This window comes from Anastrepha ludens, chromosome 5 (assembly GCF_028408465.1).
Source record: "Anastrepha ludens isolate Willacy chromosome 5, idAnaLude1.1, whole genome shotgun sequence".
NCBI lineage: Eukaryota > Metazoa > Arthropoda > Insecta > Diptera > Tephritidae > Anastrepha > Anastrepha ludens.
In genome coordinates, this window is record NC_071501.1 from 32,905,201 (window position 1) to 32,921,629 (window position 16,429).

The 16,429-nt window shown below is 36.7% G+C and overlaps 1 protein-coding gene across 5 annotated transcripts in view; it reads right to left on the reverse strand.

The window, feature by feature from the left end:
- LOC128863947 (limbic system-associated membrane protein) overlaps window positions 1–16,429 on the reverse strand; it is a 118,973-nt gene that overhangs the window by 62,403 nt on the left and 40,141 nt on the right. For all 5 annotated transcript variants that reach the window (XM_054103380.1, XM_054103379.1, XM_054103378.1 and 2 more), the window contains exon 4: window positions 5,001–5,208. In XM_054103380.1, coding sequence (XP_053959355.1) covers window positions 5,001–5,208 — 208 coding nt within the window. The remainder of the gene's footprint in view (window positions 1–5,000; window positions 5,209–16,429) is intronic.

Here is a 16,429-nt window from a genome sequence, read left to right on the forward strand (position 1 = left end):
AGCTAATATTGGGCTCTTAGTTAATTCAGGACAACGGATTATTATAAACTCCTTTGCAGTTTCGTCCGTGCATACCGCACAAATTACCAATAATCACTTTGGTGTGTGAGTCAATTTCGCCTGCTCATTTGCTCCAGCAAAGTATTGCCTTAATTAAATTTCCAATTTTACGCATAGCCAAGTGCACGAATTTGGCTATGCAACGTTCACTTACCTCCAACCATATTGCCCACAAATACTTTAATGCCACACAAAGCAGCGCTTCAGAAATTTGCGTGTGTGTGTATTAGTGGACATATGTCAGTGTATATGTGCATAGTCATGGCTGCTTCTGTGCCCATTAAGCGAGTGCAGCGGTTTGCGTTTGCTGCAGCATTCTTCTCCATATTTGCAAGCCAAATTCTGTGCAGGTATGTTAGGGAGTAGGATGTAGCAGCTGTTGTGCGCGTATGTGCGACATGACGAAAGGCAGAACATTTAACGTATTAAGCGGGTATATTTAATGCAAAATCAACAACGCCGCTGAGGCTCAGTGCGCGGTTAACATGTTGGAGTGCCAAGCAAAAGCACATGCACTCATACATATACACGCATTCATGCTCATGCAAACACATTCAATGATGGCTCACAATAGCAACAACAACAACAATAATAATCAAATTGATCGCGCTGGCCTTCAGTGTACAATGGCCACCAAAGCTAATAGTCAACAACGGTGGGAAGCGACTTTGTCGTTAAGCACAGCAAATGAGGAGCATCATAGGCGGCATTCGTATTTGTATGTATATGTGTGTGTGTGTACTCTTAGCCACGCCAAAGCGCTCATATTTACTTATGGGGAGTTTCGGGAACAAAAGCTCCTGCCCGGCCAAGTCGCCATGCACCGCTGGTTGGATGGTCAAATCAACTGAGCTTAAGTAACTGGCTGAGGCTAAACCGACCGAATGGTGTTGGTTATTTGTTTGTATGCGCGCTTATGAAATTGGTTTACATTGGTTTGTGTGCATAAGTGCAGAATACACGTTTTGTTAGCGCTCTCACCAAACCCACCTGCCGCTCAGCAGCAACATTCGTTGTAACTGACCTTGGAAATGGGCACATGCAGTAGTGTTTTAGTGCATTTAAAGCTAATAAATTAGAAAATTATGAATTTATAAAAGCTCAATTTGAAAAGATCGAAAATTCTTAAGTTATTAAAGTTAATTCCTAAAATCAGAAATTAGTAAATTCAAAAGTTGAAAAGCTCATAAGATAATCAGTTCATAAATTCATAAATCGAAAGTTCGTAAAATTCATAAAATTAATAATTTTGCAAATTCTCAAATTCATAAATTCATACACTCATTAATTCATAAATTCATAAATTCATAAATTCATAAATTCATAAATTCATAAATTCATAAATTTATAAATCCCTGAATTCATAAATTCATAAATTCATAGATTCATAAATTCATATATTCACAAATCCATAAATTCATAAATTCATAAATTCATAAATTCATAGATTCATTAATTCATAAATTCATAAATGCATAGATTCATTAATTCATAAATTCATAGATTCATTAATTCATAAATTCATAAATTCATAAATTCATAAATTCATAAATTCATAAATTCATAAATTCATAAATTCATAAATTCCTTAATTCATAAATTCAAAAATTCATATATTCACAAATCCATAAATTCATAAATCCATAAATTCATAAATTCATAGATTCATTAATTCATAAATTCATAAATTCATAAATTCATAAATTCATAAATTCATAAATTCATAAATTCATAAATCCATAAATTCATAAATTCATAGATTCATTAATTCATAAATTCATAAATGCATAGATTCATTAATTCATAAATTCATAGATTCATTAATTCATAAATTCATAAATTCATAAATTCGTAAATTCAGCTTATCTCAAATCTCATTTCACAGCCTCATCCGAATTTCACCTGTTTGATCAATCGCTCAAGGCACGTTGGTTTTTAAAAAAATTGGACTGCGCTGCCCAAAAGATGAAATGTTTTCTACCACGAAACCTTTCGGCTACCAGTAAAATGTGAAAAAGATGAAACTGAATATTTTTAAAACTCTTCACCGCCATACATACTCGTATAATTCGGTATCAGTATAATGCGGTATCAATAATATCATAATTTTAGTATCAAATCCTCCATATGGTTTTATTGCAATAAGTCCCACTTTTCTCGCTCTGGCAGCCAAGTTTTTTCCGGCTCATTGTAAGTTTCGAAATCACTTGCACAGCTACAATCAATTCCATAAAATTGTGTACCACTCATTCCTTTCTCTCTCTGATTTTACCTACGCCACCACCACCTTAAACCACCCCCTTTATTGTAACCCTTCATAATTTGTGCCCGCTCTGCTATATATTTTTTTAACAATCGGTAATTTGTGGTTCTTGCGGTCGTGTTCTCTGTTGTTTTTCACTTACTGTTTTATTTATAGCACCATTTTTGCATGCAAATAAACACAAATACATGTACGAACACAACAACAAATGTGTTGGTGGCGACTACCTGCACGTTGACCGCTATAGCTTTTTAATTTCATATATTAGGGCTTTTTCGCATGGTTGGCTGGCTGGTTGCTTGACTCGCTGACTGAGTGGTAACGAGTTGGATAATTTTCTGCATGAAATTGCACCTGGCCAGTTTCTGTTATTATTTTTTGTGGCGCGTTTTTCCTTTCCGTTTTCTATTCGTAGATGTATGTGTGTATGCAACGTTTCTGCTACTTTTTCCTTCTTTAATTGGCGATTATTTTGTCGTTGGCTACCGACTTGTAAAAGAGTTTTTCTTTATGTAGATTTTCCTTTTGTTTGTCAATCAAAGGGAACTCTGGGAAAGTGAACCGCGATAAATAAGAACTAATAAGTGTTATTTTTTTTTTCAAAAATAAAACATTCAGCGGCGAATTCGAGCCACTTATGTATTGGGAGCAACACCAATTTAAATACAGAAGTTGCACATAATTTTAAAAGTTTAAGGACTTGCAAAGTCCTGATAATTTAGGTTAGTTTAAGACGGCTGCAAATAATTCAAAGCCCAATTAGTTAAGACAATTGGTTTCAATTAGAGATGCCAATCACGGTATTCCGTTAGCTGAGTGTTAAGGTATTTCGGTATTTTTTAAGCCCGAAAACCCTGAAAGTTTCGGGATACATAATATCTTACGAAATATATTATATGAAGAAAGGAAACGAAATTGGGGACGAATTGGTCAACCGTGGATCAGCGCCAGGGCCAATAATCGGAATCAGTTCCGCAGGAATCATTAATTGGACCAGCGATTATGTAGGCAATCTACATAAAGAGAGATGGTCCGGTCTAGAACGCTGCAGAACTGCAAGGTGTTTTGTGACAAGTCCGAACAGAAAACTGTCAAACTTTCTACTAAAACTTAGAAGGAAAGATATTCGGTTGATGGTCGGCATCATTACAGGCCACAATCCATGGGGTCAGCATATGACCACCAGTGGAATCATTGAGGACCCAACAGGCGTGCTTGGAGGAGGCGGATAACACTGAGCAGCTTCTCTGTGAGTATCCTGCCTTTGCTAGAGCACGGCTACAAGTTTTGGGTTCCGATGTCATGAGAATGAGTAATATTCGTTCTCGAAAACTGGAGGATATTTACAGATTTGCCAAAGAATATGGAAAATTCTCACAGGACTAACTATCTCTATCTCTGTTTTTATTCTTTCCTATCTCTTTCTCTGATACTTTTCTCCTTCCCTCCTTGACTATCTACCCCCATTCCTGAGCTTTAAATACAGGTCTGCAGGTCCTGGAGATGTCCGTTGAAACTCTATGCGATGCCTCTATTGTCCTTTGTCCTCATCTAGAACGATGGTGAAGTGAAGGAGCGACAGTAGAAAACTTTGCCTTACGCCTGCGTTGGTGATGAACGGGTCGCAGATATTACCATTGTGAAGGCAAATCTACAATTATAATCCTCGAAAAATTTCATTAAGGGTCTTCATTCATGAAATCTTCATGCTAAAAATGTATTAAAGGAAAAAATTTAATAGAAGAATGTTAAGACTTTTGTTTGTTTTTTGGGTTTGATATACTCGGCGGCCGCCGTAGCCGAATGGGTTGGTGCATGAAAACCATTCGGAATTCACAGAGAGAACGTAGGTTCGAATCTCGGTGAAACACCAAAATTAAGAAAAACATTTTTCTAATAGCGGTCGCCCCTCGGCAGGCAATGGCAAACCTCCGAGAGTATTTCAGCCATGAAAAAGCTCCTCATAAAAATATCTGCCGTTCGGAGTCAGCTTGAAACTGTAGATCCCTCCATTTGTGGAACAACATCAAGACGCACACCACAAATAGAGGAGGAGCTCGGCCAAACACCCAAAAACCTCCTTAGGTGCCACCCTATGTCAAAAAAAAAAAATTGTTTTTGTATACTATGTGATGTCAGTAATAACATACTATAAAATCAAAACGACCTCATTTTATTTTCATAAAAACAGTCCTAAAAAAATATATAAAAAATTAGTATTTCACCAGGGCAAGTTGACAATGAAAAAAATTCACAAACCCCAAAGCGAGTGTTATCCAATATGAGAGAATCGAAACCCCAAAAATAGGTTAAAGTTATGAGAGCTAATAATATTTAATTGTTATACAAGGTAGGGCAAATGTACGTCAATCATATTTGATACTTGTGAATCAGACAGCTGCAGTATACAAACAGTTAAGCAATGCACCGCGCAAAAGTCCAAAAGTCAAAACAAAGATTTCCAACACTCGAAAAACAAAAAGAAAAGAAAAACAAACAAAAAAACTATTTAGTAGGAAAGGTTAAAAAAAGTGGATAAATAATTTGCGTCACATTGTATCATATTTGACATACAATTTTGTTATAAGTTTTAATCCAATTCTACGCAGTTGCTGAACAATTTACACAACTTAATATGACTATTTCCTACCCCATACCGAATTATTCCAACACTTACCTACCACATCCAGATAGCCCATCTGACTCTTCATCGGATCTGTATTAATTTGACACATATACCAGCCTTTGTCACTTTCTTTGATATCTTTGATTTTCATAGTCCACGTTTTGTGTTCAGAATTCGTTATGCCGATGCGTTGATTTTTTGTGATAACATGATTTTGTATAGTTAAAATTGTTTGGGTGTCTACACGCAGCCACGCGACCTGCAAGTAAAGTAAAAATTAAATAATATGCAGAAAATTTAAATAGCCAAATTTTATTATTATTAATACTGAGAAATAAGATTTTTATAAAATTTTTGTTGTCATTTTTTCACAAAACTGAGATATTTACAGCTGAATGCTTCTAGTGACGAACACTTCCTTTTATTAGAAAAATTAAAAAAAATTCATATGAGAAGTGGGCATTCTTGGTATACATCGGTACTTTTGACGGAATATGTATTGACTATTGGTTAAATTTCAAGGGCCGATGTTGAATGTGAACCACACCTAAACGTCAAGTTTTCTTTCCATTTGATTTAACATTTTTCAATCTGAGACTAACTCAATTTTAACCATTGAAAAATATACAATCGAGCAACGTGTGAAAGTTATTCAGGCTTATTATGAAAACTGGCGTTCAAATCAAAATGCATATCGAAGAAAATCATCTTCAGTGATGAGACACATTTTCACCTCAGTGGATTCGTCAGGATTGCCACATTTGGGCGAATGATAACGCAAGAGTGATTGCCGAAAAACCAATGCACCCACAAAGAGTGACTGTTTGGTGCGGTTTATGGGCCGGCGGCATCATTGGGCCGTATTTTTTCCAAAATGAGGCCGGTCAGGCAATTACTGTGAATAGTGTTCGCTATCGTGAGATGATAACGAACTTTTTATGACCCGAATTGGAAGATATAGAAGTGGACGATCTGTAGTTTCAACAGGACGGTGCTACTTGTGACACAGCTAACGAAACAATATTTGAAAGAAAATGTGTACGTCGATAAGCCAGCAACAATTCAAGAGCTAAAGGATGAGATAATTCGGCACATTACCGGCATAGAACCTCAATTATACCTCAGCGTCATCGAAAATTTGGACCATCGGTCGCAGCGCCTGAAGACTGGTTAATTTTTTAGTTCGGACTCTGCTCTCGCGTCTGATGAATTTGAGAGCCATTGAAGACCGAAACGTCGTTTTTTAGCCATTCTTGATTCTCTCAAGCTTTATGAGACAGTGTCGAGTCCTCTTGAAACGTTCATGGTCTGCCACCGAAATGTTTGTCAGCCCATGGCTTCAAAGCAACCTCCAGAATACTTTCTCGATAATATTTCGCATTTACTCTGACGCCAGGCTCGATGAAAACGATTGGAGAGCGCCCATCTGCGGTTACAGCGGCTCAAACCATTACCTGTGGCGAGTGCTGCCTCCTGGTGGCCAATCGATGACTCAAATTCTCGCATGAACGGTCGGTCAAATAAACTCTATCATTTTGGAGTTTACGAATTGCTCAATTCGAAAAATTATCTCGTCAGAAAACACAATATTCGGAAATTGACCACTTTCGGCCAAGGGAAGCAACTCCTTCGCTCTCTCAAGTCTGGCTTGTTGCTGCTTTGGTGTGAGATAATGCGCTTTTTGAATATTGTAAGACTTGACTTTGAGACCGTTTTTCAGTATGCGACGGATGCCACGGTCGCTATTCGATTAGCATTTCGCTCAAGTCGCTTCTTCACGTTTTGAATCATTTCATGTGACGTTCCGGTCTTTTGATGACCGCCTCCATGACGTTTCGCGATGCTATGAGTATCATTGTAACGAGTAATGGTGCGATAAACGAAAACTTTATTTACTTTAACGTGCTCGAGCTCACGAACAATCGCTGGTTGTGATTTTCCAGCCAAATGTAATGAAATCAGACTTTTACGTGTGAAATCCATTACTGACTTTCTTATTTCGCGTTTACTCTCGGCAAAATGCTTACGCGCGCTTATAAACAATACTCTGTACGTTGGTTGCACTTCGAGTGTCGGACCCTGTGATACGTCAGCAAATACACTGATTATGTGAAATTTGCTGAGAGCAGGATAGCGGGGGCAGATCTCCCTACCTTCTTTATTCCTTCCACCGACGATTTAAGCTGTAGTATATATGAAATAGAGGAAAGCCCCCATTATAAGTAGAGTTTTCTGACCCTGGCATAGTACTCTTTTTTCGCGACTCGTCTACGATGCAGTACTTAGGGATGTGCCTGTACCTCGAGACCCATACAATTTTTGTGGCACAACGAGCTTATTCAAAGAGCTCCTGCACTCAATGGCTAACTGCAAGGCAAGAGAGGGATTTCATTTCAACTTGTCTGCCAAATTGTGATGGACTTTTTGTAAACATTAAACGCTTTTATTATGATTAAAGCACAAACAATTTTTTTCTCCGCTGCATACCCTATCATTAGAATACAATTCAAATGCTTTTCATACAAACAGGCGTCCGACTGTCTCATATGTAAATAAATAAATGAAATGAGAAAAGTCTTTAATAAATTGGACAGGTAATGAATAAATTTGAAAAACAAATAAACAGACGGAAATCCATAGGATGCACTCAATTACTTAAAATATGAAGTGGAGAGAAGGAGGTTGACATTAAAGACGAAATGTGTGTAAACAATAAAAGAGGAAGAACTACCATAAAATGTTCCAAGCAGAACAATAATATCAACATACACGGCTGAATGAGAAAAAAAACACCAACAAATGAAGGAGATGAGTTAAAAATACAGAATAGAAAATAATAAAAAATAATAATGAAGAAGTAAACGAAATTGAAGCACAAGCAGCAAAACAAGTAAGTGGTAGAAAGCAGATAAATAGGATAAAAGAGATTTTGTTTTAAGTAGAGTTGGACTGCTGAGTTGTTCAAGGTAGCACAACCCAATGCCAGATGAGCCGAGATAATGCGCGCTACCAAGTTAATGGAGAAGGCAGATGTGGGATAATGAATTGAAGTGGAATTTTCAAAGGAAGTAAAGTCAGGCAAAGAGGCGAAGTCATGAACTGAGGTTGAGAGTGTGGGTAGTAGATGTGGAGTGTATGAATCTCGCATTGGGTAAAAGATAAGCTGAGATAAGCACCACTGAGTTGTACCACAAACAAGGAGCAGCGTGAAGTTTGCTTTTATTAACGCACCAAATGAAGCATATGACTATAATAAGCAACAAAAGCAATATTACAACAATAGATATTCAAAAAAATTGAAATAAAAAAATACACACAAGCAATTAGGTGAATAAAAAAAGCACGTAAACGCTGTGACAGCGGGCTTCCGGAGAAGAAACTGAAAACAGGAAGTAAATAATTGCAAAGGTAACTAAAATAAATGAAACAAAAACAAACAATAACAATGCAGGAAAATATAAACAATTAAGAACCAGAAAATATAATTAACACAATAAATGAATACACGCCACAACAAAAGCAACAAGCGCACAAAAGGAAAGGAAAAGGAAAAGGAAAAGAAGAATTGAAGCTTCATTGGTTGGCCCTTAAGGGTGAAGTGCTTATGCAGCAAGGATACTAATAGATGTTGTTGTTATTATATGCCATAAATGAAATATGAAAAGGCATAAATAATAATGATGACGCTTACAAAAACAAACAGCTACAACAATAACAAACACTGAATAAACAATAAAACCACCGACGACACATAGCACACGAAAGCAATCTTCTTTTCCAGCAACACTGAATTTCATACAACAACAAAATGTATGTACATGCGTATATAGAAATTGTACGCCTGCCTACACACGTAGGTACCCATTTTTTCGATTTTTGCGATCCCGTAAGTTTCGGGATCCCGTGGTTAGTCAAGGGAATTAGATATTGATTCTCAAAAAATTCCATCAGTATTGTTGTGGAGGAGATCTTCCAAAATAATAAGTTTTTTTTGTTCTGCAGATGAAAAGGTTTAAAATGCTGCCGTCGCACTAGTGGTATATCCTGAAACTCATTCGCCCGTCCAAGAAGAGCTTTCCCGTTACTTCAGAGTGGCGTTCCATCTTCCTCATTACAAGATCTATGCTTGCGTGCCTGCGTCCAGGTCTCGCTTTTTCAAACGGAGAATTTTTTCCGCGAAATCACTGAAGATGTCCCACATTTCCTCGCCGATTATATTTTCAGTGGTTATGTGGCCGACTGCATTCTCCAGCGTTCGAAGTTCTTGTTCCCAACGCAAGCGTCATCTCCGGCGGCATCACCTTATATGCATGTGGAGTGCTCGCTTTTCCTTATTTTGAACACGTATTTCCGTATCCCGAAAGAATTTGGGTTGTTAAAAATTTACCTCACCGAACTGCTGTACCATGTGACGCCTAGCGTAGCCGTCGATTTTTCGCGTGTTCCTTTTCTCTAGCGGTCTTGCCATATCCTTAGCGTTCCGTCCTTTATTTCGCGCGCTGCAGGTTAGCTAACTCCTTCTTCCATCTTCTCGTTCTCGTTCTTTAATGCTCGTTAAATACTAGCCCATTAAATATTAGTGCAATAAAGATCAACTTTGAGTGGCTCAAAGTTCTCGTCGATTTTTAATAATTTTTTCCCTGACCGTGTTGCCTATTTTCTCCATATAAAAAAAAAAAATGTCTGAACTTGTTTTAGAGAGAAGACACCGTCAAGGTAAAATATTATAAAAAATTAACGGGATATTCTAGCAACTTCGACTGATTATACTAAAATTTACTGGGTCGTACGATTACATACCGATTTTTTTTGTAATTCCTATTTTGTTTGAAATGTGGATGGAAGTTTTTTAAATTTTTATATAAGGTTGGTTATGGTTTTTTGTTAGGCAATGACAGATATTGAAAAATAGTCCACGCCGGTTGAAACGACATGAAACTGTTGAAGTGTTATATTGTTTTTTCATTATAAATATGCATATACATATGTATTAGGGATGTCAACATTTTCGATCTTTAAGATCCCGGAATTTTATGGAATTTCGTTGATACCATACCGGAATTCCGAGATTGGGCCCAAAATTTAGATATTTAACATTTTTTTTAAACTTAACTCAAAAGAAAAATTTCATCAGTACTGTTCGAAAAACTCTCCTACTGTATGACAGTATTAAATAAAAGGGTTGTAAAATGAAAAATATTTCCTTTGTAACAAAATAAAAGACAACAGTTCAATTTGTACGCGTTTAGTAGCACTTTAGGCACATTAGGGCGGGTCAAAAGTTTTCCCTACTTAGTTTCGCGGACTGATTTATTCCACTGGCAATTCACTGACAAAAAAATTAATAGAAGGTAGGTAGGTCTGGTGGTTGTGAATAAGACACGCTTAGACCTGTCTTAGGTCCGCTGCGATGCCACTGGAAGTTCTCCTTAACCTATGCGATCCCTTTTAAGCCATCCTGTGGCTTTTATAAACGATATTAACTTCGTTAGTTTAAGCTATATCCGCTACATCTGTTAAAAATGCACTACCAATCGTATAAAGTCTTCTTCTAGCTAATCATTTACACTCACAAAGGAGGTGTCTAATAGTTCCCTTTTCTTCTATGGTACTCATATATCACAGCTCTAGAAGGCGGCCGCCGTAGCCGAATGGGTTGGTGCGTGATTACCATTCGGAATTCACAGATAGGTCATTGGTTCGAATCTCGGTGAAAGCAAAATTAATAAAAACATTTTTCTAATAGCGGTCGCCCCTCGGCAGGCAATGTCAAACCTCCGAGTGTATTTCTGCCATGAAAAAGCTCCTCATAAAAATATCTGCCGTTCGGAGTCGGCTTGAAAGTGTAGGTCCCTCCATTTGTGGAACAACATCAAGACGCACACCACAAACAGGAGGAGGAGTTCGGCCAAACACCTAACAGATGTGTACGCGCCAATTATTTATTTTTTTTATTTTTAGATAAGATTTCGAGCGTACTTATTTTTAATTTCGGTTATTAATCCTACCCCCAAAAAAAATTTTTTTTTTGTTAAATTTGATTTGAAGAAAATGTATTTTGCTGCAAGCAACTTAAGGTGTGTCGAAAAACTTCAGAGCGGAGGTGAAGGCTTCTGATTCTGTCTTGTGCTGAACGAAACCTCTGAAATATAGTTTCAAATTAAAATGATAAAATCAACTCTTTCATTACTTATCTGCGTGCTTGGCGGAAGGGGATAGTGGTTTGCTCTCCTATTATTTGAATATTATTTGACAAAACACGAATAATAACATTTCAGTCATTTGAAGAGTAGAACATTGAACGCAAAGGCCACAGCTGATTTCTACTACAAAAATGTTGTAAACGCAAAGTGCTTTTCAGTGTTGCCTTTCTGTTAAAAAAAGGGAATTTTCTGTCTTCATTTCACATGCTTCGTAGGAAATCACAAAGACTTAAAATTCCAAAATTTTCGGTACTTAAAAAATAGATCGGGATTTCGGGTTTGACATCCTTAACAAGCATGCTCGTAACAGATACACGCGGCAGCTATGAAGCGGCCAAAGGCGAGCATAGGGGGGGAACACGTCGTGTGCGGTATGCCGACAAGGACCATAAAATAAGTAATTACACCCATGAGCCTGCTCGATTATCATTTTAAGGCTTAATTGGAGAAAATCATTTATGAAAACAAAATAGCAAAAACAACAACAAGAATTACAAATACGAAACCTACTCACTACACTGTCTTTGCTACCAAGTTTAATGATACCACTTTTTTTACTCCTTTCATTCATCATTACACCATTCCATTTCTTGTTTTTGTTCGAACCGAAATTTAATGGTTTATGGAATGAGCTGGTAAATTGAATGCCCTATCAGGCCACTAGATTGGATAGGAATGTATGTAAACATGTGTTAGTGTCTGATTGGGAAGTGACCCTGCAGGGATTTTCTAAAGAGTACTAAATATTTGTATGTTAAATATAAAATAGGATGTTTTTTTAAGATCATGAGAATTTAAAATTATAACAAAAATTTAATTATTGTTGGACTGAATTTTTTTATTATAATCTGATAGATATTTTTTTTGAATATAATATCCGGTATGTGTCCTCCGCGGCTACGAGTTACATCAGTCCAATTTTTGACTACATTTTCCAATAAATCTGCATAATAAATCTAAATGAGCACAACCAGTGAAAATACGAAGCAAACGATAGTCATTTGGCTTCAATTCTTGAATGAGTTGAATTTTATAGGCATGTGAGCCCATATCCTTACGTAAAATTTTCCGCATAGTCGAGGGACAAAGGCCAACAAGTTGAGATCGACGACGAATCGTCATTTCGGCGTCTTTTTCAGCACTTCGCTCTATTTCATGAAAAAGTCCTACTAGTTCCAAAGAGACTAGACTGAAACCAGTTGTAAAATTTGATTGTAAATTGCCAAAATTTTTCGTAAGTAATTTTTTTTGTACTAACATTAAAAAAAAATAAAAATATAAATATATTAAAAACCCGAAAATATTTCACTTTGAAGAAGTCAAACCCAAATTTTGCCTATTTTGCCTCTATGTTGCCCAGCTGCGTCGTAAGACAGCAACTTTACCTAAACTAACCTCATTCGAATGAGTCGACAACTTCAAAGTTAGTGAAAGAATTTCAAGAAACTGCTTTTGTTGAGGATAGAAAAAGGACTAGCAGACCAACAACTGGACGTTCTGTTGAGAATGTTGCTGCTACAGTGACCATCAATGTCGATATCTCGACATTCTCAACAATTAGGCTTTCATCACCTGCTTGGCGGATTTTAAACGATGCAATTTTTTACATATAAATGTTCAGAACCCATTTGTTTTTATATAGTAAAACCAGAAGGAATCTTAATTTTTATATGTTTTATTTTAACCCTCTAGTGCCCAAATTTTATTTTTGAATGAAAAAAATTGCTTTGGGTGGGGATTATGGTAAAATTATAGGTTCTTTATCAAGAAAGTGAAATTTTGTTCCTTGATCCGATTATATAGGGATAAAACCTTACCCCGCCTGCAGGCGGCTTTGGGAAAGAACGCCAAAAAAAAAAAAAACTGAAAAACTTGCAAATTTAGTGTATTACGTACTTTTATTGAACAAAACAGAAAGTTTTTAACAGAAATCAATACAAACAAACAGTCAGATAGTTTTAGAAAAATGTCCACAAAAGAAAGGCATGCTTTTGGGCATAAATAGGCAGTTGGTGCAAATTATTTATGGTGAAAATTGTGAAAGCAGTCCTTTTGCTGGGAAAAACAAAGATTCAGATTCCATTTTCGGCACACGATTTGAGTTTCGGAGGTGCAGCCAGGATATTCGCACCTATTTTTGCCGGTGCGTGATAAAAACTTTGCAAAATGTCCAACTCCGTCGTAGCGAACGTCGTCAGGAGGTAAGTAAGCTTTTCTTCCAGTAAATTTTACTTGAGGAGTTTGTCATGGACGACCTGGAGCTCTTGGTATTGAAGAATATTGTTGTTTGCATAGTACGTATGCGATCTCTGCCCGGAAGTTCGGCAGTTGGTACTGCCTAGCATGCGTGTCAATCTTGTTAATTCTTCTGAACAAAACATAAGCGTTTATCATGGCCATGTCAAGCAGGTGATTAAAAAGTCGGTTTGTGTACTTATTGCTCTTTAACGGAATCTTATATCGCCCAATTAGTCCATCCATGAGGTCGACGCCCCCCATACGTGACTATTATATTCACGGACTGCATCGACATCAACAAATTTTTTTTCTGAGCGGACGAACCGCGACACCTTATTTATAACATTTGTTTCATTCTGGAAGGGCTTTTCGCCTGCGTAACTCGATGCGAGTCACACTATTTTATTGTCCTTCCAAACTGATAAAGACATGTCAACTCCTAAAGCAGATCCACAAAATTCAGTTGAATACCCACGGGGTTGTTTCCTGAGATCAAGATCTGTCGGTTAGTTTGCAATTCGGAATTCGATTTGAACGAATAGTTCCCAGCGAATGTATTCCGCGTGATTTTAGATAAACCAGAAGTGGCAGTGACGTGTAAGAGTTGTCGAAATATGTTATATGGTTTCTAAAATCTGGAATATTAAGGGACAATCGGACCACCACATTCGCTGATGCCCCAAGATCTGGTGTATCAGTCAGAACAGCATTGTCTCCTGCGCCGCAATATATTTCGAAGTTATAACAAAATCCGAAGGAGTCACACAAAACGAAGAGTTTTATACCCCATTTATGTGGTTTATCTGGTAGATATTGTCGAAGGAAAGTCCTCATCTTCGGTGCGCACATTTGTTCATCGTCACATAAACGTTGAGTCATCGGAATGGACTGAAATCTGTTATTGAAATGATCAACGAGACATAAATTGACAACATGTACATAAATTGACACACACTTCTGATTCCAGCATAGAATCTGACAAATTTACCGCCCTGTTAATCACCTCGTCAATTCCAGTGTCGATAGGTAATTCTGCATCGTCCACATCTTCGTCTAAAAGATCTTCCAAATCTTCTTCCACGTCTGTATCATCGTCGATTTCCAATAAATCCAAAAATGTTGCAATATCTTCATCATTGAGGGATGATAATTTACACTTTTGTCGTTGATCCATTTCTAAAAAACCAAAACTTTAAGCTTAGCCCCCCTCTAAAATATCAAAATTTCAAACTTACCGCATAATGTTATTTATTCCGAGTTATCCCAGGACCGCCTCTAGACGGGCTGTCTTCAAAGGTTTATAAAATACAGGAAACACTTTTTTTTTGTTATTATTTTTAACTTTCGTATTTTGAACACAACCAGCAACACTATGATAATTTTTATTATAAGCTAAATACACTTCTAATATTTTTATTTAATTTTTAAAATACACCACTTTTGCAGAATAATTAATTTGACCGCTTTTCACTATTTTCCGACTTCAAATGACTATGACGGCTGATTAAAAAACAAGACGCTGCTGCAAATGCACCAGCAATAATTTTGGGACTTTCCGGAATTAGAAAGAGTTTAAAAAGTAACGAAATGGTATTTTAAAAGGGAATAAGCGTGAAATAAACTTAGACCGTCTACAGGCGGTCTTGGGTACTAGAGGGTTAAAACAACATCTATGCGCCTCTTTTAACCCTATAGTTCAAAAAAAAAATAAATTGTTGCCTGTTTATAGGCGTATAACACTAGAAAATATAGATTGTGTGCTAAAAGCATTCCAACTGGGTTCTTCACTGCCATTATTAAAATTGGTATGCAAGAATCTTTTACCTACATGTGTGGGTATCCGTGTGGATGTGTATATTGTATCATACATGCGTACATATATCCGAGCTGAATGAGTTGGCAGGTTGTTTCGTATTTGTTAAGCACTAAGTGTTCGCTTATAGCATTTTGGGAAACATTTATGCCCACTTAAGTTATGATACCACACAAGCACATTCTCGCACACACAAACACTGCGTAGACTCCGCCACATGAACACAATTCATTAACGTTGCTCTATGGTGAATAACGAAATGAGTGCTGAGCGCGCCCTAAGTAGTTGATTATGGCTAATGTGCTGTTAAAGTGTTACCATTGTGCCGTAAATGTACGGCTATGCTGCGTAGGGTGTTTGGAATAGTTAATGAAACCGACAAATTATTTTGATTTGACTTGACACATAGGCAGATATGTGTGATAAGCCATAAAGGATTTGCGCATACACATACACATAATAAATGATGAAAGGATAACAGCTTAATTTGGGGTAAACGCTTCGTTCATAAAATATTTACGAAATTATCGCATACTTATCACATTGTGTGAGGATACCTGTATATGTGTGCATTTATTGCTACATTCACCAGTTACACAAATAAACATTTAGAGAGCAATAACTGAACAACCAGCTCCAAAACCTCAATTGTGGTTTTCAAATCTTTGTTTAATCTCTGGCTTATTTAGCCTGGTTCATATTTCAATTATTTTTATAGGCGTTAATTTTAATTACTTGCGTGGAAATTGTGACTTTTATGAATATTGCTTTCTGATGTAATAAAACGTTGTGTTTTTAAGTGATTTATACTGCTAGCATTTCTAGACGCGTATAAACCTTTTTGCCTGGGTATACGGCCGAGCTCCTCCTCCTATTTGTGGTGTGCTTCTTGGTACGTGCATACATACGTGGTATTCATACATAGGTAATATCTCCAATAACATTCGTACAAGGCCTCCCCCTTTTTTTGTATTATTTATGAAGTAAAAAAGCTTTTAACAAAGTGAAAACGACTCAGGTTGACATTATTTGATATTAAATTTATATTAAGCCGAAGCGTGAAAAAAAGAAGCATTTCAAGCTTAAACATGATATGATTACGAAAAATGACTCTAATTGTAGAGGAAACCCACATTTTTTTCTATGGTATATTAAGTGCAATCAATATAATTAAGTTTTCAATAATAAATCATTCAAATAACCTGCGTGACTTTTATTCATGAAGC